Source organism: Chlorocebus sabaeus, chromosome 21, assembly GCF_047675955.1.
Source record: "Chlorocebus sabaeus isolate Y175 chromosome 21, mChlSab1.0.hap1, whole genome shotgun sequence".
In the NCBI taxonomy this organism is placed as follows: domain Eukaryota; kingdom Metazoa; phylum Chordata; class Mammalia; order Primates; family Cercopithecidae; genus Chlorocebus; species Chlorocebus sabaeus.
In genome coordinates this window covers 65991882-66019525 of record NC_132924.1, presented here as the reverse complement: position 1 = coordinate 66019525, position 27644 = coordinate 65991882, and the positions used below count along the sequence as shown (strand labels likewise).

The 27644-nt window shown below is 36.1% G+C and overlaps 1 protein-coding gene across 5 annotated transcripts in view; it reads right to left on the bottom strand.

Moving 5' to 3' along the window:
• The window catches only part of ELAPOR2 (endosome-lysosome associated apoptosis and autophagy regulator family member 2), a 179920-nt gene that overhangs the window by 28091 nt on the left and 124185 nt on the right, over positions 1 to 27644 (bottom strand). For 4 of the 5 annotated variants that reach the window (XM_007982316.3, XM_007982318.3, XM_038004558.2 and 1 more), the window contains 10 exons: positions 23720 to 23900; positions 22498 to 22626; positions 15873 to 15963; positions 15100 to 15202; positions 11350 to 11487; positions 9584 to 9847; positions 8693 to 8866; positions 5349 to 5538; positions 3992 to 4088; positions 3252 to 3353 (listed from right to left, as the gene is read on the bottom strand). In XM_007982316.3, coding sequence (XP_007980507.3) covers positions 3252 to 3353; positions 3992 to 4088; positions 5349 to 5538; positions 8693 to 8866; positions 9584 to 9847; positions 11350 to 11487; positions 15100 to 15202; positions 15873 to 15963; positions 22498 to 22626; positions 23720 to 23900 — 1469 coding nt within the window. The remainder of the gene's footprint in view (positions 1 to 3251; positions 3354 to 3991; positions 4089 to 5348; positions 5539 to 8692; positions 8867 to 9583; positions 9848 to 11349; positions 11488 to 15099; positions 15203 to 15872; positions 15964 to 22497; positions 22627 to 23719; positions 23901 to 27644) is intronic. The other variant, XM_007982319.3, reaches the window with a different exon arrangement.

The following is a 27644-nucleotide window of genomic DNA, read 5'->3' as shown; positions in this document are numbered from 1 at the left end:
GCTGGTGTTTCCAGCTGCAGATGAGAAGGCAGCCCAGATAATTTGCTGTTCCCTCTAATTTCTCAGGTGATACACAAAGAACACACATTTTCCCTTTTCTCTTGCCCATTTCACTTTCTATTAAGACTTTCTCACTTTCCCAGGTCTGGGGATCTTAAGACATTTTCCCAGGACACCAAGATATAGAACCCCAACCAACATTGCTCCTGCTAAAGTAAACTTTTGCCTGGCTTGCCAAGATTCTTGGCCAAGCAATGAGAATTCCTGAGAGTGGCATTCCTTCTGCACTACCAAAGTCTCCTTCTGAGACTTTTTGGTCAGCATATGAAGCTTCTCAAGGCAAGTGTCTGGTTAGCATCTCCCTCCCTCCACTCTGGAGATCTTAAAGCTGAAAAAAAAAAAAAAAAAAAGAAAGAAAGAAAGAAAAAAGAAAAAAAAAGAAAGAATGAATGAATGAAAGAAAGAGAGAGAGAGAAAAGAAAGAAAAGAAGTCCTCTTAAAAAGCAGCCTGAGAAACTGGGCTATGTTGACCTTTTTTTTTTTTTTTTTTTTTTCCTGTTAGTAGGAAACAGTTATTCAATCCCACCACTAAAAGAAAGGAAAAAAAAAAACTAATAATTTCAGGAAAGCTGCTGTTTCTCGTGTTCTGATCTCCGAGCTCCCTCTTGTGCCCTGATGGGAAATTGATTCAAGAAATAAATAAAGGTCGGCACGTTTAGGCTGTAGTGTTCAAGCAGCTCCCTGAAGCAATGGTCAGCACACTTCAGTGTGCATCACAACTCTAAATGAAGATTTATCAAACATGGGTGAAGGACTACACCCTTTAGACTGTCACATTTTAAATTAGCTTTTCACAAAACTAAAATTTGGAATACATTTTGAGAATCTGTCTCAGCAAACAAACAAACAAACAAAATTCCAAAATGCAAGTTAGGAAAATATCTGGTTCTCAAATTTCAGTAGGCATCAGAATTGCCTTGTGGTTTTTAAAAATGTTCCTGTGCTCAGCACCTAAGATTCTGTATTTTTAGAGACGGCCCAGAAATTAATGTTTACAATAGATATCCCAGGGTATTCTGCTGCAGGTGATCTTGATAAACCCTGGGAAAGATCATTTACTTCCCTGAGTGGCAGATTCCTGGAGGTCAAAGGAGAAACAAGTTTTCCTCTCCTCATAGGAAAAATTCAGTTTCTGCATGCAATCACTTAACTCCAGGAGACTATTTTCCTTATCACAATGAAAGCATCAGAACACACCTTACGAGAGAGAGAGTGACGTGTTTCCTAAAGGACAGACCTAGTCTTCATTAACATCATCTACTTGAGTTAGAGGCCTAGAGGAGGCTTTGGAAGCTATTCAAGTAAACTCCTAGAGACTAGAAGTTAATTGTCAGGGTCATAAAATGACCCCCAGATGTGCTATAGTAAATAGATTAAGCACCTGAACTCAGAACTGTATGGTGGCATATCAGAGAAGATGAAAAACACACGCTTTTATTGCGAGAATCTCTGACCACATCTTTTCTTGGACGGTGGTTTTCTGCCTTCGTTATAGTTTGGAGGCTGGGAGAGGGATCCTCCACCACAGGATGCCCTTTTATTATTATTAGGTACTACTCTTGTTGCATCGGTCTCTCACTTTGAGCAGGTGAAGAGAATAATTAATTCATAGATCTACGAGAAGTGGAAACACGGCAGTTGGTGAAAGAGAATGTCAGTGTGCCTTTATGCCCAAAAATAAGCCCAAAATACTGTGTTACCCCTGTAAGTATTTTTAGGATACACAAGTATTTGAAGCAATGCTTACACCTCTGATTTCCAATCCTGATGTGACATAATCAGGACAGGTTAAAATCTCCCAAAGGCCGGGCGCGGTGGCTCAAGCCTGTAATCCCAGCACTTTGGGAGGCCGAGACGGGCGGATCACGAGGTCAGGAGATCGAGACCATCCTGGCTAATACGGTGAAACCCCGTCTCTACTAAAAAATACAAAAAAAAAAAAAAACTAGCCGGTCGAGGTGGCGGGCGCCTGTAGTCCCAGCTACTCGGGAGGCTGAGGCAGGAGAATGGCATAAACCCGGGAGGTGGAGCTTGCAGTGAACTGAGATCCGGCCACTGCACTCCAGCCTGGGCGACAGAGCAAGACTCCGTCTCAAAAAAAAAAAAAAAAATTCTCCCAAGGTTACTGTGAAACTATCAAAAACAAAATTAACACGATCATTTTCTTTTTAAAAACATACACTTTTGCTAGTTTGAGGAAAAATATCTGCAAATCAAGCTATGATCCAAAGGTATCTTAACTCAGCAAAGATTAGAAATGAATAATCTGGTTGGGTGCAACGATTCACACCTGTAATCCCAACCCAGCTTGGGAGGCTGAGAAGAGAGAATCGCTTGAGGCTAGGAGTTTGAGACCAGCCTGGGCAACGTAGGGAGATTCCCATCTCTACAAAAAAAGTTAAAAAATAATAATAATATTAAAAATAAAATATAAAGAAATAAATAATCTTCATACTGAAAAGTGAATATCTGAAAAAAATCAGGAGGCATTCAAGTGTCACTCATGCCATTAAAGCAGTCTGTATTTAAGTTGACAATTCTGAGTCTATAAATTGTTTTCTTCTTGTGTTCCCATCCAAGGTGAACTGCATTATTCAGATCTTGACTATAGAGGGCTATTGCCTTAATGCTAATCAGTGTTAAATAAACCACATTCTATAAGTCAGACTTAACTTGGTAATTCTGCCACCATTAATCAATAAACTGAAGAGTTAGAAATCGATAATACAAATTATCTATCCTGGGCCCCATCCCCTTCCAGAAAAAAAAGCTATGACTCAGAGGTCAGATTACTTGATCACCCCGCTAGTTAATTGTTGATCTAGTACCAAAATCAGGAAAGCTACCAATCCAGCTCTCAAGGAAATCGAGGCTAAACAATAAAATAAATACAGGGATACAAGCAGAATAATTAATTTTATATTGCTTAAATAATTTTCAAAAAAATTAGACACTGTATGCAAACAGGACAAGAATATGTCATACAAGAGGCTAGCTAGGAAGTATTTAGATTGTACAAGGACCTATTCCTCTTAATAGACACTCAGCACATCCCTATAAAAAAAACAAAACTACAGATTCTTCTGTTTTCTTTCTGCTTTCTGTTCATAGATAATGTGTTTTAAAATTGTAATGTTCTGGAGAGTTTTTCTTCCTCATAGTAAACACAAATCATATGGAAATAAGGATACCTGGGGACTGAAATCACTCCTGCTCCAGATTTAGTAGGATTACACCTCATTTTCACAGCAGTTGATCGGCCATTAATACAAGATGTTGTCGTTGTAGAAGACCTATTGTAAGCCAAATAATATTTTTAGAAAACAGATATAATACAGATTATAAAGACAAAAATATGTGAATAATTGCTCTCAGGCTTCATGAACAAATGAAAAAGAAAAATGTATTAAAGTTCACTAATTTACAATTTTAATACAATTTCACCTCATTTACTTTCATTGCCTATGAAAAGTTGACTACTTTCCCAGGTGATGTTATCATCAAAGTATTTAGTAAAGATATTATCATTTTAATAAATATTATAATCAAAAATATTCTTAAGGAAACAAGGACCATATCTACTTATGCTGATGCTTTGATATGTGAATTATAAATAATTATTGCCTAGACAGTGAAATAGTCTCTTTATTGAACACACACACACACACACACACGAAACTATATAAGGCTTTCAAAATATTCCATGTTTCCTACTCTTTACTATATTTCATTTAAGAACCAGTTACTGTTATTAAGTATAAGCTACATTCTAGGAACCCTCAGGTGACATAATCGATCTTCTCTGCCACAAGAACTCACATCCAGTATATGATTACATACACACAATTATAAATATGTGAGTATTGGTGTTCCATATATACTAGTTTCTTTTGATTAAAATATAGTCAAGGGAAACAGCATCTTCACTTACTTATAAAAGAAATGCACATCTGGTATTTGGCTTGGTGGAACTGGGAACATATCTTCTTTTATATTAATATTTTGCAATGTGGTTTCAACTGTAACTCCTAGATGATATTTAGAAAGAAGCTATTAAGCAATATGGAAAATTGGTTTTATTTGGTCTCTGTAGATTTGAATAGAAAATAGCTTTAGTGACTGTCATTTTACAGTATTTACAGAAATGCTGTGTTATATTAATGCATTCATGGTAAAAATAAGAAATTTTCCAAAGTCTCCAGAATGAAAGAGATAAGATTCTACTCCCTAGCTTTATAATTTTGCTTAAGTCTTTTCACTTCCCCGGGTCTTGTTGCCTGAATCTAATGCAAGCAGTAATTCGATAATCTATGAAGTTCTTTTCAGTTCTCTAACATTTCAAAAGTCCTTTAAAATTTTCATTCTCCAGTGACTTTTATCGAATGAGTTGGGCTGCTTTGCTAATACAGCTTTTTACTCATATTCAATACAGATGTATTTGACAAAGCAAAAAAATTTGTGCCCTAATAATTTCCAGAAAATAACTCTGAAATTTGCTTAATCTAGTAAGCAGAAAACTAAGGCTTTTTTTCCCCCCGCCTCTCATAAGCAAAATAACAGAGCCAAAACACAAGCAATAAGAGCAAACTTTGCTTCAGAGTTCCCACTCTGAGCAACCCCCACCGCCCCCAGGAACTGACCTTGGTACTGAAAGTCAATGCTAAATTCCTCTGGAGCAATGTTCTCACATCTGGCCACACATCCGAATCACCTATGAAGCTTGTTAAAACCACAGATTCCTAACCCCCACTGTAGAGATCATAATACATTTGATCCCTAGGAGTCACTCATTAGAGAGCTAGATTCTTCTTGAAACTTTCCTATGGCTGCCAGGACTACAGAGCCAAAAAGGGAACATGAGGAATGAAACTCAGCACCTTTGCTGTTTGTCACCTGCTTACTTTTGGTACGAGAAAAGATGATGGAAACTGGTGGCATATAAATGATTTAGGTGTAGATTCTGTTTGTTTACTATTCTTATTTTGTTTTTAGTTTTGGTTTTTAAAATTGGTCTGCCTCTTAAACTTCAAGAAAGTCTGATGCCAGGCACAGACCCTCAGAAAATGTCATACTTATATATGAATTAACACATAAATGCAGAAGCTTCTCAGAGACTAATCAATAGTCCCCACTAGTAGGAGTTTTTTCACCATCTTACAAAGTGATAATGTAAAATTACCTGTGGGGGCCTTAATCATCTTTTGCAAACACCAATACAATGACAAGTTATCCACAGCATAATTTAAGAATAAATGTATGCATGCATATATGAACCAAAGGAAGCTTACCTAAGAATGTATCTGCCAGAATGATGGATTGTGATGACAAGGCTGCTCGGAAACCCTTACTTTCAGAAGGAATAATTGTTGACTGGCATACAAATGCCCCTACCAAATTTGTGTAATCATCTGACCCTGCCACTATTTCTTTTACTGTAAAGTCTGTTATATTGTTGGTACAGAGAGCCATCTTCTTCCCCTAGGAAAATAAAGTCATAAAAGAAAGTTTTTATTGGATGTCAATCTCTAAACCTAGTCCCAACTAGCTAGTGACCCTAGAACAGCAGTGGCTGTCTCCTCACTGCAAGGATTCTGATTTAGTTGATTGGGTGTGAGGCTTAGCCATCCACCAGTACTTTTTAAAAGCTCTCAAGGAAAGTCCAATATTCAACCAAAGTTCAGAGCCTGAAGTTATAACACATACAGTAATTCAAGACTATACTGCTCTTCCCACTATAAGCATCATTTGTAATAAATGAAAGTCATCAAGCTTAAGAAAATACAAGTAATCTATGAAATGTTCAATTCCTAGAATAACAATGCATGCAAAGAGACCAGCAAACTGCCGATGAAAGCTTTAATGCCAAGGAAAAAGAGTTGGTCTTCCTTTTCCTTTATGATCCTATGTGTAGCAGAAAGGTAATGTGAAGGCTAAAGAAGAAAGCAAGTCGTACTGCAGCAAAATTCTAGAAAAACACCTGAATTCTAAATAGTTGGTCACTACAAGTGTCTTTATTCACCTACTCTTAGATTCAATGATGTGTATCTGTTCAACTGTACAAGTTAAAGGGAATACAGAGATTTGCTTTTCTAATAATTTATTAAATAATTGAAGACATAACTTATAAAAATGGAAAAATTGTTTAAATATACTATAGTCCCACTGCAAAGGACTATAGCTTGCTCCATAATTTCTACAAAGTAAATGTAAAAATAGGAAAACCATTTCACTGGTGTTAGATATAGAGTGTACACAGATGTGTAAAAAGAAAAATATAAAAGATTCTCTTTCTTAATGCAGCTAGCAGACCTAACCTATACATTTTTCTCCTGCTACCAGGCCTTCTCACAACAATAGGCCTTCTCACCACTATATATTTTTTTACTAGGCTTAAATTAAAATGTTGAAGCCAATAACAAATAATGAAAAAGAGCAAAGAAAAGGTACTTAGGAAAGAAAAAGGAAAATAGTGGAAGCTAAAAGAAAAAAAAAAAAAGAATAAAAAGGAAAGAAAGAGATAGAAGCCAAAGGGGAAGAGAAGAGAAGGTAGAAAAAAAGGTAGTGCTAATGTGGGATAAGATTGTGATAGAAGTATGATAGATAATGGAATTAATCTTATTCACTGCTTCCCACACTATCTGGCACATAACAGGTATTTATATTTATTGAGTGAACTGAGTAACTAATCTACTGAGTGTCTTGGATCACACCAGGTAAAATCAAAACAGGACAACTGTCATACTACGTAAAATGTTATGGATCTTTTTGTTTGAAAACCTCTATGGTCATCAGATCTCTTTTTGTTTCCTTTGTGCAAAGCTTTGCATAGTATCTCATAATGAAGACAATTGAAAATATAGGAGTTAATATGGGAAGTGACATGGAGGAAATGCCTTATTCTGTTTCTACTCTGCATGCATATACCTGTACATACTTCCCAACCCTAACCTCATATGTCCATTAAAATATTGGGCATTATGGTCCTGTAACCTCTCACCATTGCATCAATTAAGATTCCTCTTCTTCTCACAGAAAATAAAATCCATTTGTATGATTTAAGCCTAACTTATCAACTGATATTTGGCCCTGCATGTCTCCTTTTTATTTTGAACAAACTTCCTCTTGAAAGTCTGTCTCTTTCCATAATGGTTGAACTAGTTTACAATCCCACCAACAGTGTAAAAGTGTTCCTATTTCTCCACATCCTCTCCAGCACCTGTTGCTTCCTGACTTTTTAATGATTGCCATTCTAACTGGTGTGAGATTACTATCTCATTGTGGTTTTGATTTGCATTTCTCTGATGGCCAGTGATGACAAGCATTTTTTCATGTGTCTGTTGGCTGTATGAATGTCTTCTTTTGAGAAATGTCTGTTCATATCCCTTGCCCACTTTTTGATGGAGTTGTTTGTTTTTTTCTTGTAAATTTTTTGAGTTCTTTGTAGGTTCTGGATATTAGCCCTTTGTCAGATGAGTAGATTGCAAAAATTTTCTACCATTCTGTAGGTTGCCTGTTCACTCTGATGGTAGTTTCTTTTGCTGTGCAGAAGCTCTTTAGTTTAATTAGATCCCATTTGTCAATTTTGGCTTTTGTTGCCATTGCTTTTGGTGTTTTAGACATGAAGTCCTTGCCCATGCCTATGTCATGAATGGTATTACCTAGGTTTTCTTCTAGGGTTAAAGGATCTAGAACTAGAAATACCATATGACCCAAAGGATTATAAACCATGCTGTTATAAAGACACATGCACATGTATGTTCATTGCAGCACTATTCACAATAGCAAAGACTTGGAATCAACCCAAATGTCCATCAATGACAGACTGGATTAAGAAAATGTGGCACATATACACCATGGAATACTATGCAGCCATAAAAAAGGATGAGTTTGTGTCCTTTGTAGGGACATGGATGCAGCTGGAAACCATGATTCTCAGCAAACTATCGCAAGAACAGAAAACCAAACACGGCATGTTCTCACTCATAGGTGGGAACTGAACAATGAGATCACTTGGACTCGGGAAGGGGAACATCACACACCTGGGCCTATTATGGGGAGGGGGGAGGGGAGATGGATTGCATTGGGAGTTATACCTGATGTAAATGACGAGTTGACGGGCGCTGACGAGTTGATGGGTGCAGCACACCAAGATGGCACAAGTATACATATGTAACAAACCTGCACATTATGCACATGTACCCTAGAACTTAAAGTCTAATAATAAATAAAAAGAAAAAAAAAAGTCTTTTTCTTTTTAAAACACAAAATTGACAACATAAACAACAGTACAACTTTCTCAAATAACTTCCTGCCTAAAAAAGAGGTAAGATTGACAACCCTGACCCATTTTTATGAAAACGAAACATCTTCAAAGCACTTACACCATAGCTCCAAGCTTCGGGTTTCAACTGACTGCATAAGTGATTTGATACACTGAGAACCAGACAAGGTTGCCCCTGGTGGAGAAATCTGCCAATATTCTAGGAGGCAATAGAGGATCTAAGCAATCAAACTTCAGTTTCTGACACTTGGTTGATATCCATAGAGAATTCACTGGTCCATTAACACAGAAAATATCAGCTCAATCGGAGCTGAAATATAGGTCCATCTCACCTTGACAGCCAGAACTCACCTCATGCCCACATAAACTGATATTGAAGAAATGGAAGTATTTTGTTCCTTTGGAGGTGAAGCTGGGGCCATTCATTAATGAGCCCACACTGCTGAGGTTGCTAAAGTCATAGTGCAAACTCTGATTTTCTTTTTCATGGTAGAAAAAGCAGTCACTATAGCAAACCGAATGGTCCTTTGATTAAAGATAAAGAAACGATATAGCAGGAAAGAAAATATTAGCTGCTACTAAAATGTGTTTGAAAAAAGTTCTAGGTGTAAAAACTATTCCAGTAATTTAATCTTAGCTATAATATACTTTACCACACTAATATCAAGAATTTCTAAACTCTAACTAGATTTTTCTAGCCAGAGTTCAGAAAATTCAGAATCTTTTAAAGACAGAGTACAGTTATCCTCAAGTTTGTTCCTTGTAGAAATGATATTTGTTCAGAGTGAAGAACAATAGTAAGAAATAGCCAAAATTCTGTTATGTAAATTTAAACAGACAGTAAAACTGCTTTGTCCTTCACTCGTAATATGGCATCAATCTTTGCCACTAAAAATTGTAAGAAACACTAGCTGTTCCCAGATGACTGCTATAGCCAGCCTACAGATAGGTAGTTTATTTGCTGTACCTAAACAATACACAAGAAATCAGTTTTAATATTTTGGAAAAGCATTCTTATTTGGGAGCTTTTAATATTTTGTGTCACCAGTAACTAGTACTTTCATGACATACAGTAAGTGTTTAATAAATGCAAGAAGGGAGAAAAGAGAAATGGTAAGTTGAAAGTCTTATTTCAGAATAAATAGCAACCTCATAGCTCCCAAAGAAACGTTAAGGAGAACCCTTGAATTTCTCTATTAAAATGTGTTTTCATGCGGATACCTGAAATGCAGACCCACTTACCTGATTGCTTTTACTCCCAGGCCCACATGGAATACAAGCCTCTTTGCCATAGACCTGATGTATGGACAGGTAGGTGTCAGGTGGACATTCCTTGCACTGGTTGGTTTCTTTCTCAATGTAGTGGCCTGGAGGGCAGGGGACACACGATGAACCCGACTGTTCAGAACCGAGGGCACAGGCACGGCATGAGGACGCCACCCCATCAACTGCATTAGTGGCTGTGATAGAATAAATCTTCACCATGTCATTGATGAATCGTCTATTCTAAAAAAAGAGCAGAAAGTAATGACTTCTGCCTTGGGGCTTAGTTGTACAACCAGATTATGTCTTATGTTGATATCATCAAAATAACTAGAGTGTTCCAGCCTAATAGTTTGTAATTGACAATAGATTAATATCACTGCTATTTGGTTCTTCTTTTTAAAAATCTTAAATCTTGACACCAAAAACTAATTTCCACAATAATAGAGTTCCAGGAGTTTTGTCACAATTACTGTGAGATCTGTCACAATTGGTAGAAATTAGGATGCAATTATAGACCTCATATCCAGAAGAACTAGTATAGTTTAAAGACAGGAACAGTTTTTTTATCTCCCAACATTGTTTATTCACATCTTAGCCTAAATCAAATGATACAACAGGATGTTGAAAGTGTGGCAGGGTAGAAATGCCTTGGAATGGGGATTAGAAAATCTTAGAAGACTAGGACCTCTAGTCACATACAAACATTAACTGTGTTAAATCAATGCAATCACACAATTTGACTGAGTCTTCCTTTCCTTCTCCAGTCCTTTCCCTAATCAGCATACAGAAAAGATGTGAACTAGAGGGCAAAAACCTGGGTCTTATTATGATTTTCCTTCTTGTAACACTGGGTCACTTTAAGGTCTGGCTTTAATTAAGCAGTGGGCATCACTCTATCAGTACAGAGCAGTGTTACCCCAGACTACTTAATGCTTTCTGTCTGGGACAAAGATAAATGGAAGGCAAGGAAAGGTTCATGTCCCACAGGACGGTAATCTTAACATTCATAAGGAATAACTAGAGTCAAATACAATCTGGGGAATTTGTTCCCCCACTGAAAGCCTGAAGAGAAGAAGAGAAAAAGCCATACATTTGCCACCATAGCATTACGGCCACTTTTGAACAAGTGGTTTATCTTGTTCTCACCTTGGGAAGGTTACATCTATGGAGATCCACAAAATAAGTCCTGCTACTATTGAAACATATGGTACAATGGAATATACTTAGGGGAGGAATAGGTCTATTCTGGCAGGGAAAATAAAGGAAATGATTCTGTGTGTTAGCTCAATAGTGTGTACATACACATTCTCCAGGCTGTAAAGGAAATATTACTGTAATGAAAAAATAAAAAACACTAGTTAATGGCTCTTAGATAAACATCAGATGACTCAGATGAAGAGGAAGAAAGTCGCCCATCTTCACAAAGCCTCAGAAAGCTTTAAAAACAAGCTATTTTTAGAGAACTGCAAAATTAGATTTTCCTTCTTGTAAGTTTCCAAAAACTATATTTGTTCAGAGTGAAGAACAATTCAAAGACATGTTGTTATTTTATTCCATACATTCTTACTCTCAAAAAATAAAAAATTATCATTTTTATACCACTGACTCCATAACCAGATTATTCATTCTATATTTTTAAAGAAGCAGTCTTTTCTTCCAAATTTGAGTGATCACTTCATATGTATCTCCACAAGGGGGCATCATTAGTGTATTTAAAGAAAGAAAAAGTGCTTGGAACTTACATCTTGACCCTGATTAGTTCTCTGGAATGCCCATGTAAATGTAAAAGTTGCATTCTTGAAGATGATATGGGTGTAAGCTTGTTTTTCTTTGGTTCCGCCCCATGATTCTACCACATTCGTACTTTTTCTATTAATATCCTAAAACACAGTGGAAAAAAATATATTCAAATAAAACACAAACTCAACATTAATATACCTGTGTATATATTACAAATGTATTTATATTTAAAGTAAACCAATTAGAGTTTATGACTATTTACAAACAGAGCATGTAATCCCAGAACTCTTAAAACTTACCTTCAAGTCTGCACAAGCACCTAACTCACTCAGTAATCACAATATATCAACCACATTGTTCATGTAACTTGAAAGAGGTCTCAAATCATAGTATGTTAAAGGGTTGGGGTTTTTTGTTTTTATTGTCTATTTTTGTTTCATGTGTGTGATCTGGCTGGGCATATATACTTAGAAGAGGAAACATAACTCCTCAAACTTCTTACAATAAACTTCTAAGATTATCATTGAATGGAAAGGCTTGCAATTTTTTATCTTTTTCCTTCAGAGATTCTGATAGGGAGCTCTTACATAGGAATTCCAAGTTCCCCTGAATTATACTTGCAAGTTTCAGGGTTACTTTATCCAAGTGCATGTTAAGCAGAATGTTATTTTATGTTCATGAAATCCTCTCTTGCTTATACTTGACTTCCAAAAGGTTTAATTTATATTTTATTTCTTATTTATTTAACTAAATTCAAGATAATATTAAAATCACACAAATTTGTGATATTTCAACTGATATGCTGTCGTCAACATGACTAGAAAGCAAATATTAATAAGGTGACCAGATAATGTAACACACATCTAATTTACATAAAAAGAAAACCAAGCCTAAACCCTGAATGTTCTATCTGGCAAAAATCCTGATAGATCACTTAGGAATTTGGATGGGCTTCCATTAATTATCTGGTATGCTGGCAATAAGGTTCCATGAGCTCAAGACAAGTCTCTTTGTTTTTCATCCTTTGATAATACAGGAATCAAACATGTGATAAAGTAATCAAATATGCTCTAAAGAGACACATCCTGAGTTCACACCACAGACAGGAATAACAGAAAATGCTCATCATACATTATAGAAATCCCATGTAACCAAACAATGAAATCATTCCCAAAAAGCAGCTCATAATATATCGATAGTGCTTCATTAAACATCATTATGAGTTATAATAAACGAAATGTAATGCATTAGTGCCCATAATACCACCTTACATTTGTGAAGCACTACGTGATATTCAAAGCATTTTATATATTATTTAGTTTGAGATCTCCAAAAGTCCTGTGAGAAGATCAAATCACACAGAGGAAAAAAACAAAGGTAGACTTTGCTAAAAGCTAAAAGCTCTAGGATTGATTCAACAATATAAATATCATAAGATCCCTACTCTTAGGGATGCCTGGTTGAGTAAGAGAGACAAAAACATAAATAAGTTCACATAATTAAAACAGGGATTTTTCAAAGGGTTTTAGAAGCACACGGGAGAGAGTGGCTAACTTGACTGAAAGGAGTAAGAGAGAGCTTCTGAGAAAAGGTGAAGTTTGAGCTGCCACTTAAGTATGATTGGGAGTTCACCAGACAAAACAGCAAAAGGAAGAATGTCATTCTAGCTTAGAGTGTTAACACATAGGGAATGAAAAAGTACAGAGTGTTCCACTAACACCAACAAACTCAGGTGACTAAAGACAGGTGAGTCATAAAAGCAGGTTTGGAAACAGAGGCTGGGGAAAGAATACGAAGAGCCATAGAAACACCATGTTACAGAATTTGAAGTGTATTCAGAGGCCATTGGTTCTCAAACTCTAAAGTATTTCAGAACTACCCTCAATGCTTGCTAAAATACAGATTGCTGCGACCACAGAGTTTCTCATTCAGTAAGACTAAGCTGAGACCCAGAAATATGCATTTCTAACAATTTCCAAGGGGACCCAGGTGGTGCTGGTCCAGGGGCCACACTTTAAGAATAATTGCTGTAGGCCGTAAAAAGCACCAAGGGAAGGGATAGCTTTGTTCTTCATTCCTCTACTGTTCAGTTTTGGGGGGGGGGGGTTTCTTTGTTTTGTTTTGTTTTAGAGACGGGGCCTGTTGCTCAGGCTGCAGTGTAGTGGCATGATCATGACTAACTGCAGCCTCGACCTCCCGGGCTCAGCTGATCCTCCCACCTCAGCCTCCCAAGTAGCTAGGATGGAAGGTATGCGCCATCGTGGCCAGCTAATTTTTTTTTTTTTTTTTTTTTTTTTGTAGAGATGGGGTTTTGCCATGTTGCCCAGGCTGCTCTCAAACACCTGGACTCAAGCAATCCACCTGCTTCAGCTTCCCAAAGTGCTGGGATTACAGAAGTGAGCCACCGCGCCAGCCTCTACTGTTATTTTTCTGGTTAAGGATAATTTTGGCTGGGCACTGTCACTCATGCCTGTAATCCCAGCACTTTGGGAGGCTGAAGTGCACGGATGACCTGAGGTAAGGAATTTGAAACCAGCCTGGCCAACATGGTGAAACCTCATCTCTACTAAAAATACAAAAATTAGCTAGACGTATGGTGCATGCCTGTAAATCCAGCTACTCAGGAGGCTGAGGCAGGAGAATCACTTGAACTCCGGAGGCAGAGTTTGCAGTGAGCCGAGATCACACCACTGCACTCCAGCCTGGGTGAAAGAGTAAGACTTCGTCTCCAAAAAGAAAAAGGATAATTTTGACAGCAGTATAGATGAAAGAGTAGAGATGAGAAGAATGTATAGGAGACTACTGAATAGTCCAGTTAAGAGATAATATTAGTCTGCATTTCAGCAAAGGCACTGAGTATGAGAAGAACAAACTAAAGAAATAAGGAGGCAGACTTGGGAGAATTGAAGACTTGTCGGTTATTTGTGATACAGATGGCTGTACTGAAGATTATTCGTGATCTTTTACTGCTACAAAGTCGATATTTTTTTTTTTTCAGAAAAAAAGTCTGCCTTCATTTAAGCTATCACTAATCACAAATAAATGTTTAAGTCTCCTCATATTTTGCATATCCCGGAGAAAATTGTTAATAAACTGTTAACTAGCTACTAAAAGGCGTTGGAAAAAAAAAAACACACACACAAACAAAAACAAAGCAGGTCTGTGAAGTAACTATTTAATTGTAATGTTAAACTCTTAGCCAACAACCTTCTAACTCTCACATAAGGTCTTAGTAATTTTCCTGATACTTTCCTCAAGTTAAGAGTAGAGGTTTGTATGACATCTAGAAAAGAAACGGGCAACATTATGACATGAGCATAGTGAAGTCTTTTGTCTAAATGCTCTCTTTCTTCTCAGCGTTCTACATCTCCATTATTTTCTGCCCTGACTTATTAGTACAATGTTTTTTCCTTCCAGATAGTTTGAATAGCTGAATGGTTATCAGGGGAGAATTTTCATTCTGCTGGTGACATTTTCATGAAGGAATTTTTTTACCAGATTAATATTCCCTGGCCTCTGTCAGTCACCCGAGCTCCCTTACTTAGTCTTTCTCATGAGGAATAAACAGGTTATTTGTGGACTTCATTGCACAATTCTTAATTACTTTAGATATTTTTTAATGTTTATGAAAGGTGCTAAGAATATATATAAAAAAAAAGGATTTATTATCCCAACTTGCCACAAATAAATTTACACTTGAAGGAGAATGCTAAGCTTAGAAATCTGCCTTTGAAAGCTGCCCATCCACTTACCACCATGAAGTACAAAACACAGTCGGCTGAACAGAGGGTCTCAAAGACAAACGTTATTCTTCCTAGTTCAGAACCCGTGGCTCCAGTCATAGATGTTGGTGGTCTATTTGACAGATTAAAATGGCAGTATTTATAGTATGTTCTAAATACAATTTAGAATAAAATTAAGCTACTATTTTTATTAAACAAAAAGCCATGCTCTTCTCTTCCTCTAATCTACCAATTCCCTCACCCACAACTCCTTCCTCACTTAATCCTACCTGTCCACACCCTTCGTAGACATTGAGTCCACATAACCATGGTAATATGCTTGAACCTCTTGTTGTAAATGACACCATTCATCCTAAAGGAAAAAACTCCTACTGGATAATTTCAACATGGTGAACTAAAACAAAATGGAATTAAGAAATTTCTAACATACTATTTTACCAAGAGAACTGAGAAAAAATAGATAAATAAACCACAAGATATTCCTGCAAACAACTTGGACTGACCTCTTCATTAAGCATCCAAAAATCAAAGTTATTGTAGTATTTGGACACACTATTGTTTAAATTTTTCAGCTTTATCCAAGTAATATATAACTAACATTTATAGTTTCTCAATCACTAATTCTACAGATACCCTTCAATATAATACATTATCCTGTGACAGCTTGTTATTTACTAAGTATTTTTGCAATATTGTTCCATAAAGTAGCCCTACTTTTTTATTTATGTGGGGAAACAGGTGTGAGGATTCTTACAGAAAAGAATTAGAATTGTTTTCCTTACTTAAATCCTGGGATATGCAAGTTTAAGATCAGGTAATCATTGTCAGAACCACCAGCCCCACTCTGGATATGATCTCCAGCCACCTCCCAACCTAGAAATAATAAAAGTTATTTTATTAACAAAAGTTCCATTAATGATTTCCAACAATCTGTTTAAATAAGGTAAAAGTAAGAAGAAGCAGTAGTGTTTCCATTCAAAGTTAGAAATGCTACAAATGAATTCCCTATTTTTAATCACAGTTGCAAATTTCATGCCGAGGGAGATGTTCCAAGAGGAACCAAGTGACACATTATTTTGAATAAAAGATACTTAATGGGGTAACAACAGTTTTCTCAATGAAGCATGATTCATATTTTAACTAAAATAGATGGTCTCTATCTAATCTAATATATTGAGATGAACAATCCTAGTCTTCAGGCAACAAATGTGCAATAGAAACTTCAAATTACTTAATAGAAAAGATTTGGGACCCGAGGTTCATTCTTATAATTTGCTGTATTGCTCCCTAATTTAACCTCTGTTCTGCATTCATTCACTTATTTATTCAACTAGTGTTTACTGAGTGCCAAGAACTATGATATGCACTGGGATAGGAAGGTAAGACAAAGTCCACCCTCACTGAGGAGTCAGTAGAACATGAGAGACAGACACACACAACTCTCAACAGTATAGAGCTGTGCACAGAGAACCATTATGAGGTCCATCTTCTGCAAAGTAACAATCAATATAAACTGAAATGGCCACAGTAAAATGAGGAAAAGAGAGGCCTCTCCAACATACCATCAAGCAAGGTTATTAATTAATGGCAATACCTCAGCATTGGCATTTCCATCTCTAAAAGAAAATATCAGTATCTGCTACTGCAAGAGGTATAAGAAAGAAACTAAGGAAGAGGCTGATTCAGTGCTAGATTGACTTGGCGATTTTTGAAATGTTATAATCAACAATTTATACACAGTTGATATGTTGACTATACATCAATCAAGCTAATCTTAAAAATAATACCTACTAATGTACATACTTACAAGAGAGATGTCCATTGTTTGGCTATCTACTGTGGTTGAAAAGAGAGATAAGCGGGTAGAGAATTCTAAGAGTTGAATAGCCATAAAACAGTCTGACCCGGTGAGACAACAGGCCCTTGACTGCAGTGTAAGCAATATGAGAGGCACTTAGGTTTAAAGAGACTGCAAACTTGCAATGCGGATAAAATGCAGAAGGATATTCCTACTTGGAGCAATTCTATATCAAGAAAGGGAGGACTTTACGAAATGTTTCTCTGAGAACAACTCCTAGTGTTCAGAAATGCCATGAGGAGGGATAGAATAGGGAAGGGCAAAAGAAAAGAAGGCAGTACTAGGATGGTAAAGAGAGCTAAGTTTGGAGCACTAATACCCCAGCAGGAGGAAATAAACATTTCCCATGTTTGAATATTGCTTGTTAGAGAGTTCCCCAATGTCCTCCACTTTTTTCTCTGTACTGAGAAACAGAGTGTTTTGACCCCTTTGAGACCTGGCCAGCTGCATGTCCTCTCCACTACCTGAAGGCTTGACCCCAAGCCAGGGCCTTAAATGTTCCCAGGCACTGATAGAGCTGTTTAGGTTGTTGTCTAAAATACTGAAAGAAACTAGCCCCAGCCTTGAGCTAAACTCCTCAAACCTTCATCTAAACTCTACAACCCGACTCCCTTCATTCCAGACACACCTCAGTAGAACATTCCTTGTCTTACTGTCCATTGTGAGGTATGCTACAGGCCCCTCTGTAGGTAAACCCTAATCAATGCTTTGGACTGATCATCGTGGTGTTTAGTGCTTCTTTTGTTGAAATCCCAACTGGCCTTGTCTCAGGACAGTTTGGGGAAGTCCCTTTTGGGAGTGCCCCTGCCAGCCACTTTTGGGGCAACTCCAGCCACAGGTTCAGCCGAACAGAACACTTGTTATGGGTTGACTGTGTCCTTGAGAAAAGATATGTTGAAATCCCCACCACCAATACCCGTAGATGAGACCTTATTGGGAAACAAAGACTGTATGCATATCATCAAGTTAAGATGAGGTTATTAGGATGGACCTTAATCCAAAATGACAGGTGTCCTTATGAGGGGAGGAAAATATGGTCACAGACGTAGACACAAAGGGAGAGGATCATAGGAAGACACAGGGACACACAGACCCAAAGGGAGGATGGCCCTGTGAAGATGGAAGCAGAGACTAAAGTTATGCTGTCACAAGTCAAGGAATTCCCGGGGCTACCAGAAGCTAGAAAAGGCAAGAAGGGATATTTCCCTAAAGGCTTCAGAGAAAACATAGTCCTGCCAACACCTTGATTTCAGACTTCTGGCCTTTAGAACTCTGAGAGAATACTTTTCTGTCATTTGAAGCCATCCAGTGTGTGGCACTCTGTTGTAGGAGCCCTAAGAAATTAAACACTGATGATACCCTTAGCAGGAAAAACATCAAGGAGAAGAAATAAAAGAATCGACTGCATTGAACCCCCTGACTCGGAACTCCAGACTGCTAACGTGGCAGCAGAGCTGTGTGTGGAAAGACACACGCATGGTAATGTACTGGACAAGAAAAGCAGGAGGACAGTGGCCTCAAAGGGAAACTAGAAGGCTAGTATCAATATAAGTGCCTTAAGTGATAGACCATTGCTGTCAAATGTGAGAAATATGTAAGCCTCACCTGTGAGTTTAAATGTTCTAAGGACCACATTTTATAATGTAAAAAGAAAGAAGTGAAATTTCAATATATTTTATGTAACCCAGTATGCACAGATTATCATAATTTTGACATGTCATCAATATAGAAATTAACACTTTTTTTTATACCAACCAGGGCATACCAAAGTCAGTAGAAAACCCAGGAAATACTGCCTTTTACTGTGCCCTAGTTGTTATTTTTATCCATTCTCAAGCATAAAAACTACATGGAACAGTGTCAACCAGAATATTGATTTCAAAAACATTTACTGCTTACCTAACACCCTAACAGCTACTATAATTTTTATACATTCCCTTCTAGTCTTTGTCCATATGCACAGTTCAATAAGGGCATATGCAATTTCATATTTTCCTTTTTCCATAAGAGTGACTCTCATATTTTCCATGTTTCTACATATGTTTTATATTTTAAGATTATTTTGTATTTAAAAATCATACTTATATTTATCATAAAAATTTTAAATTTAAAAGAAAAATTTAAAAGTTGAAACCTAAAATTACTTATAACTTCATTACCTAGAAAAAAACACCATGTGCTGTGATGTTTCTTTTCACTTTATTTCAATGCATACATGTTTTTACATCACTGAGCTCTTATTATAAATAATTTTGTATCATGCTTTTATAAATTAACATTATTTCATAAGCACTTTTATAAATACTTCATAAACATGTTAATGACTGAAATAATATTTTATTATTCAGCTAAATATAATTTGCATAATTCACCAACTCCCTCCCACTACAGGACTTACCTACTGTTGATTACACACCCATTTTAACCATTTGGTTTGTTTTACTTTTAAGTAATATAATAGAAACTACAATAAACTTTTTCTGTAAAGCTTTTCTGTATTTTCAATATTTTTCTAAAAAGGAACACCAATAAAAGAGTTATTGGGTCAAATGAATATATTTTTAAATCAATATTCTGTGTTACTATTCTGATTTTGAAAGCAATGAGTGTCTATAAGGAATATCAAATACAGTAAACCAAATTTAAAAACAGAGTAATTCATACTTCACATAAACCTCCCATCTCCAAGGAATAGCCTTTTAACATTCTTTTTTGTATTTTTCTAGTGTATGCTTTTAAAATATATGCCTTAGATTTTACCATATAATCTACTTTATTTTCTGTTTTCTTTCATTTAACATTGTCTTCTGATTTTTCTAATCATCATTCTATCAAAAATATTCCCCCCATTGAGATAAACAGCAGTTCATTAATGGATACAAAAATACAGTTAAATACAAGAAATAAGATTTAGTGTTCAATATACAGTAGGGTGTAGTTAGTAGTAATTGTTTGTGTTATTCAAAACAGCTAGAAGAATTAGAATGTCCCCAACATTAAAAAGATCAATGTTTGAGATAATATCCCATTATCCTTATGTGATCATTCCACATTGTATGCATATATCAAAATATCACATGTATCCCCAAAATATGTACAACTATTATGTATCTTTAGAAAACCACTAAAAATCCTTTGTACATCTAATTTTAACAACTTAACAATGTTATATAGTTATATCATAATTTTATTTAACCATACCCCATTATTGAAAATTTAGTTTGTTTTCTCCTATTTTTCACTCTTATAAATAACTCTAAAATTAATATTTTTGTGCATAATTTTTCTTTACATCACACTGTTTCCTTGGTATAATCCCCATAAGTTGTATTTTTGGCTTGGAGAATAGGAACCTTCTAAATTTCTGAAACATTGCCAAATTGTTTTCTGTACAACTTCCACATAATGATTGCATAATATTTCATTCCACTAGCATAATATAACTTTTGTAAACATTATCCTATTTCCGGATATTTCAATTATTACAATTTTTGTTGTTATAGATAAGGCCCAATGAACATCTTCATGAATAAAAAGTAACTTGTCTCCAATTTTGAATTTCTCTTAGGCAAAATTTTACCACATGAAGATTTACTTCCACATACCTGTTCTGTAACTGTGTGAAAATCAGACCAAGACTACATGAATCTCAAAGCACTCCAAATCATACAGTCAAGTTGGTCAAAGCACACTCACTTTAACTCCATGCCTGGGTGGGTGACTATCCCAGGAGACGGGCTGCCCCTGTGCCTCTCCATTTCACCTTTGTTCTTGTGAGTACTGCTCCTCACAAGGTTGGCTACCGCACCAGCCAGTCACAAAATATACACCACCTTTTATCTTTGTAGTTTTTATGTTACTGTTTACTATTTCAATACCACACACTAATACCACACACTAATACTGCACAGATTTATAAGTTTCAGTTAATCATTGAACATTACTGAAAACTAAGAAAAATTTTAAAATAGACTCTCAGTAAATGAGTAAGCAAGTGGGTAAATCAACTATTTCCAGAGTTTAAGCTATGAGTAAGGTTTCTATAAGATCAAATTAAAGTATCAGATAATCTTTACTAGTAAGTGAATACACACACACACACACACACACACACATATTAGTACTTTTATAGAGTTATTCAACGCCCTTGCCTTCCCAATCTTACTTTTCCAATAGGTCTTAATTTCCTCAACTTAAAATTCAATTATAGGGCATTTTAGGAAAAAAAAAAACCTTCATGATCAGTTAACAGCTATTATATCTTATTCTTCTTCTCTCGAAGGACAATTTTTTAAATTTATTTATTATTTTTTTTTTGAGACGGAGTCTCGCTCTATCGCCCAGGCTAGAGTGCAGTGGCGCGATCTCTGCTCACTGCAAGCTCCGCCTCCTGGGTTCATGCCATTCTCCTGCCTCAGCCTCCCAAGTAGCTGGGATTACAGGCGCCCACCATCATGCCTGGCTACTTTTTTTGTATTTTTAGTAGAGACGGGGTTTCACCATGTTCACCAGGATGGTCTCGATCTCCTGACCTCATGATCCGCCAGCCTCAGCCTCCCAAAGTGCTTTACAGGTGTGAGCCACCACACCCAACCTTGACAAATTTTTTTAAATGGGATTATTGGTCAATAAAGAAGAATATCTCCCATTTAATATATAGATTGAGGCTTTGTCTTTTCCTCTTTCACTCATCTGTTTAACATTATTCAAAGATCTATTATTTGTCAATCTCTGTGCTCATGTATACACTTCATTTCCTATGACTCAAGCCTTTTTTTGAATAGGTATTGATTTAAAACATATGTGTTAAAAAGCACACACATGTGTGTTTGCAATAAGTAAACATAATATAGAGAAAAGCAAGCAGATAAAAAATGCCAGTGAGGTGATAAGTAAAGGATGCATTTTAGTGTAAAGGTCTGGTATATATAATACCTACCCCTAGCATCAAGTTTAAAAATACATACATTCATTCAACCATCACATACTGCAGAACACGTAAGTTCCAAGCCCTCTAAGCACTTAAAAGGTAAGAACATATACAACTCAACAACTGTCCTGTAGAACTCTGCCACATTTTCAAAATTTCAATAGGTAGAATTCATATATACTTTGTAAATACAATCATAGAGTTGACAGGCAAGGGGAATTTGAAGTCAATTAACCCCTCACCAGGGCACAGTACTGAGCCAGACTAATCAAGAAAGAAATCCCATCATGCTACTCTTTAAAATGGTAAAGAACATAGATTTCATCCCCCTCCTTGGTAAATCTATTCTGGCATTTATACCATAAAAAATGATCCTCAGTATCTACTTCAATATTACCTCCAAAAAATGCAAAATTAATAGTTTGTTCTTACATGAACATCATCTGGCTGTGACACCACATTTACTATTTTTATGGTACAACCAGAAGATGGGCAAGTAGCCAAATGATAAGATTAAAATTCCTCATACCCATATTTGGCATATTTTAGAGAGCTGAGTTCAAGAATGAATGATGTCTCTATTGCTGAAATACATCAAGTAGGCTGGTTTTGAACTTACCATTCATTCCATCGCACTTTGAATTCCCAACATTGAAGCAGGAAGTTTTCATGTTGCCAGGAAGGACATTCCACCATTTATATTCAAAGCCAAGTGCAGGCTCCGTTCCTGCTGGACATGGTCTACAATCTACAGGAGACGAGTAGGATCAACAATTAAAATTAAACTGCAACTGGACAACTTCCTCTTTCTCTGTTCCAAACACTACTACATTACAATTAGCAGGGAGAGAAGTGGAAAAAAAGATATTAGACTACCAGTTCCCTCAGGATGTAATAACTTTTCAAAAGAAATCTGGAAAGAACAAAATTCTAGATATAGTATATATATATATATATATGCTTAACTAAAATGTAAAAGGAAAAGGACAGAAACAAAATCTTTAAAAATAATTTTTTCCTTCATGTCTGGGAGTAGCCGTTAACACTTAATCACCCTCCATAAAAAGACTAATTATGAGACGAGTTCAAGTTCTCCTGAATGTGACCTTAGAATCAGTTCCTCCACCTTATGAATAAAGAAAGATTTCACTCTTCCTATTGGTTATTCAACTTAACAGAATATTAATATCATTTATGAACTGATTAATTGAAATTCAAAATATTGACTACATTGAGAAATGGTTGAGAGTTGAGGGCTTGAGGGGCTGGGAAAGTGCTGGGTTTATAAATAAGCCTGATTTAAATTGACATCTGAAAAACTGAAAGAGAAGGGTCTTTTCCAATCATTTTTAAATGTAGCCACTTCGCATCATCACATCAGTAAAAAAAGGAGTAAGGAAAGAAAATGTTTTGCAAACATTTATACCTGCTGCAAAAGTACTACAGATGACATTTTGAAATGTCATTCTCGATGATGAGCCAGATATTATCCACCATCCTACAGACAAGAAAATTGAGCTTCAAAAAGTTTAAACAACTTGGATAAATCACACTGTTGATAGCATGGGGGATACAGATTCAAATCCAAGTCAATTTGACTTCAGAGTCCTTTTTATGCTATCTCTCAAAGGCTCTGGATAGTAAGCATACAACATGGCTATATTCGAGCCATCTATCTGCAACTAAAATATTACAGTTGACTGTAATTTTTGTCTACTAAAACTAAAGAAATTCTGTAACCACTTTCCATTAAAAAAAAAAAAAAATTCAGAAAATGGTCACAGTAGTCCAACAAGATCATTTTGCTAAAGGTCCAGTTATTGGACCAATTGACATCCTACCTTTGGTTCCATCTGAAAATGTTCCAGGAGGACAGGGATGGCAAGAAGATGATCCATTGTTATAAAATCCAGGGTTGCAAGGTGGACAATCCTTCTTCTCTCCAGAAGGGGGCAATCTAATAGCATCTGTGAGATCCTCCCGGCAGATTTTGGGCTCTATCCACTTGTACATTATCTGTGTCTACCAAAAAAAAAAAAAAAAGTCATATAACATGCTTATAACAAAAATCTTAAACTGGCAGCATAGGAAAAGTGCAAATGAATAGAAGGGACAGCCGACAGACGCTAAAACATCAGTAACAAAATGAGAGAAGAGAGAGAACTTTGGTAGGGAAATGACTGTTACTTCCAAATGTTTTTACCCTAAGCTATAGGTGGCCTTCCTTCATATATAGCATGTTCCTCATCATAAAATAACTGTTTAAAATATAGGTAACCTGCTTATCACCCTTACTCTTCTATCCATTCATTCCCTTTATTCCATAGCTGACATAAGTTTCTATGCAGCAACTTGTTTTTTTCATTTTGAGACTTCCACTACCCTCTTCCTTTCCTCCAACAGCACATTTCATTATGCTTTGCACATAGCAATCACGAAAAGGTTATTTTTCAAAAAGAATACATCAAGATTCACATTTCAATCCTGTTAGTTCATAATATTGGTAGTGTTTCTCTGAGTCTCTTTCAATAACCTGATGTTAGACTACAAGAGCTGTAGCTAAAATATTTACCCCAGAGGATTCTAGGTCCTGATCCATGTGCTCGGAACATCATGATTAAGATAGCCTCTGCCTTCAAGGAGAGCAGTCTTTTAAACTCTGCCCTTTTATTCTCTCACACACATGCATTCACCCCCACACAAAGCAAAATATAAGAAAACAGCTGTAACTCAGCCAAACCCCAGAAGCCAATATTACCAAATTTTTATTCTCATTTTTAAACAAGAAATACCAAATGGGTTAGCCATTCCAAAACAAAATTGATATCTCAGTGGAGGAAAATAGAAAAGGTATTCTAAATGCAAAAATATAAATAAATCAACTATTTAATAACTAAATACGGCATTTTTAAAAGAGACTAAAAGTTCCTTTTCTTAAACACATAATCTGCTAAAAGTATTTTTTATCCTTTAAAACAACTTCTGCAATAGGAAATCTACTATTAAAGCTGGGGAACCAAAATAAAAGGCAATTGTCCATAGCTATTTCCAGTTAGTAGAAATCATGTATAGTAACTCCTTTAGGCACCCAGTTTTATTCTCAAATATTCTTATGGAAGAGTAGATTAACTTACCTGAAGAAAGATGCTTAAGAAAATGATTTAAAGTAAAAGTCTCAAAATAATTATAAATAACATTTTTTCTTTTTACAACTCTATTTTTCCACATTCATTTTATGACTTGCGTCATGAAGCACTTTAGCCAGCCACTTCACACACCTGCCTTTCTTACCATCTGTAAAATAATGGCTGTTCCTGCTGGGGACTCCTAAATAATTGGAAAAATACATTAGATACTATATCCATAGGGGCCCTCAACTCCCCTTAAGAAAAGCAATATAAAATTCAGAGAATCTAAGCAAATGAAACATCATCATACTGGGGAGATTACTTTCTTAAAATTCTGGTTTAACAAGCATATAAAACAAATTTCAAATTCTACTTAATTCACTATCTTGATGATTTATTTTGACATTAATAAAAACGGATTGTGTTATGTATGAGCTATTGCACTGTTGACAGTAGCTGGTTCCCATGTAGGAGTGGGGGATGGTGCTGACACCCTGTACTAGGTAATCTTCTCAATCATTTTAAGAGGTACATATTACTATCCTCAAGTTTATAAATCAGGAAACACTCCAGATTAGAGCTCTTAATTCGCCCAAAAGTCAAACACAACTAATAAATGGTAAAGTAACACCAGTCAACAACAGTCAGTTTGGTAAAGGTAAAAATAATAAAATATGCAAATATATTTTGAGAAGTCAGTTAACCACATGACTTTCAATATGTGCAAACTAATTTCTTAAAAATTTAAAAATGTACACCACTTTAAGATACTTAAAAATGTAGAAATCAAATTTCAAATGCTCTATAGTAAAAGTTTTATTTACAAAGCCTCTTGTTTCACATGGCAGATTGATTCTCTGCCTCTCTTTCTAATGGAGACAGATGCTTTCAAGTCTGGCTGACTAGGTAAAGATAATAATATTAATGATACTTAGAACCAGAGGGCTCCCAGTGCAGGTGAAAAATCAATAATCAATTCATTTTTGGGCAAGTTGAGATAAAATTATGAAATGTCTTATAAAACCAAAACCCTAATATAGCAAAAGTTATCAGGTTATTATTAAGATCACAAAAGAGACCCAGTACCTGTATTCATATATAGCATGAAAAAAACATATTTTAAAAATCACACAGTTTAAGAATCAACTGGAAGCTGATTCTCATATAAAAACAGAACTCAAAACTGGGAGGACTAAAATTTAGGCAAATTTTGAGACTGGCTTTGTCCAAGGTTGTCTGATTTCTTACTGCAGTTGTCACTTCACAAATGTACTAAGTCTTTATACATTGGCTGAACTCATCAGGGCTAAATTACATGTGTTTTTTAGAAGGTCTACCAACTGACCCTAACCTAACTGCCTTGTGCTCCATGATGTTCTGGCTCCGGTGGTCTCAGCCAAGCAGGCAATTTCTTATCTCCCAGCCGTTCTCAAACCTTGATCTTTTCCAGTTGCAAGCCACTGGGCACTCATCATTTGTCTCTCTTGGAATTACCCACACCATGCTGCCAACTTGTATCTGACTCCTCCTTCAAAGCCATGCTCAGCATGTACAGTTGTGCTAAGTAGGTCGTCAGCCTGCCCAAATACATACCAGCATTCACCTACCTTCCTTTTCTATGAAGGCTTTGCTGCTTTTCTCTTTTCCCATGTGTTTACCTCCTTCCCCTCTGATATGTTTTAGATTTCTGTCCTCATGCAAGTCTTATGTTGAACTGTAATCCCCAATGTTGGAGGTAAGGCCTGTTGGGAGGTGATTAGATCATGGGGGCAGATTTCCCCCTTGCTGTTCTTGTAACAGTGAGTTCTCATGAGACCTGGTTTAAAAGTGTGTGGCACCTCCCCCTTCTCTCTCTTCCTCCTGCTCTGTCCACATAAGACATGCCTGCTTCCCCTTCTACCATGATTATAAGTTTCCTGAGGTCTCCTCAGCCATGTTTCCTGTACAGCCTGCAGAATCATGAGCCAATTAAACTTCTTTTATTTATACATTATCTGGTCTCAGGTACTTCTTTATAGCAGTGTGAGAACAGACTAATATATCCCCTAAATACTTAACAGCTTTGACCATCTTCTGCCTTTATGTGGAAGACACCATGGAAATTTAACATTTTACTAGCAGTTCAGGGCTTTAAGCAAGAAAATGTTCTAAAATTAAATTGTGGTGACTATACTAAAAACACGGAATTATTATACTCATTGAATGAATGAATGAATGATATGGTATGAGAAGTATATCTCAATAAAGCTGCTTTAAAAAAAAGAGTGCTAAAAACAGACTATTCAAAAAATTTTATTTTAAACAATTCAGAAATCCCTAGTCTCTGAGAAATTCCATATTCTCCCATCTTCCTAATTAAGAAACATAGGCTCTAAGTATATTTGACTTGCTTAAATCCTGTGCACAGAAAGGAAGATCTAAAAACTGAATCCCTTTACACCCTATTTTTAATATCCCCTACATATTTGTCCTGCTATATAATTTAGAAGTACTGTGTTACAGACATTGAGCATTTGGAATAATTTGCAACACTGAAGATCATTAAAAGGCAAATAAAATATCAGACATTTGAACACTAGCAAACTCTCTGTGATCTGGAGTTCACCTCTCCAGAGATGAAGTTGTATAGCCTAATGCT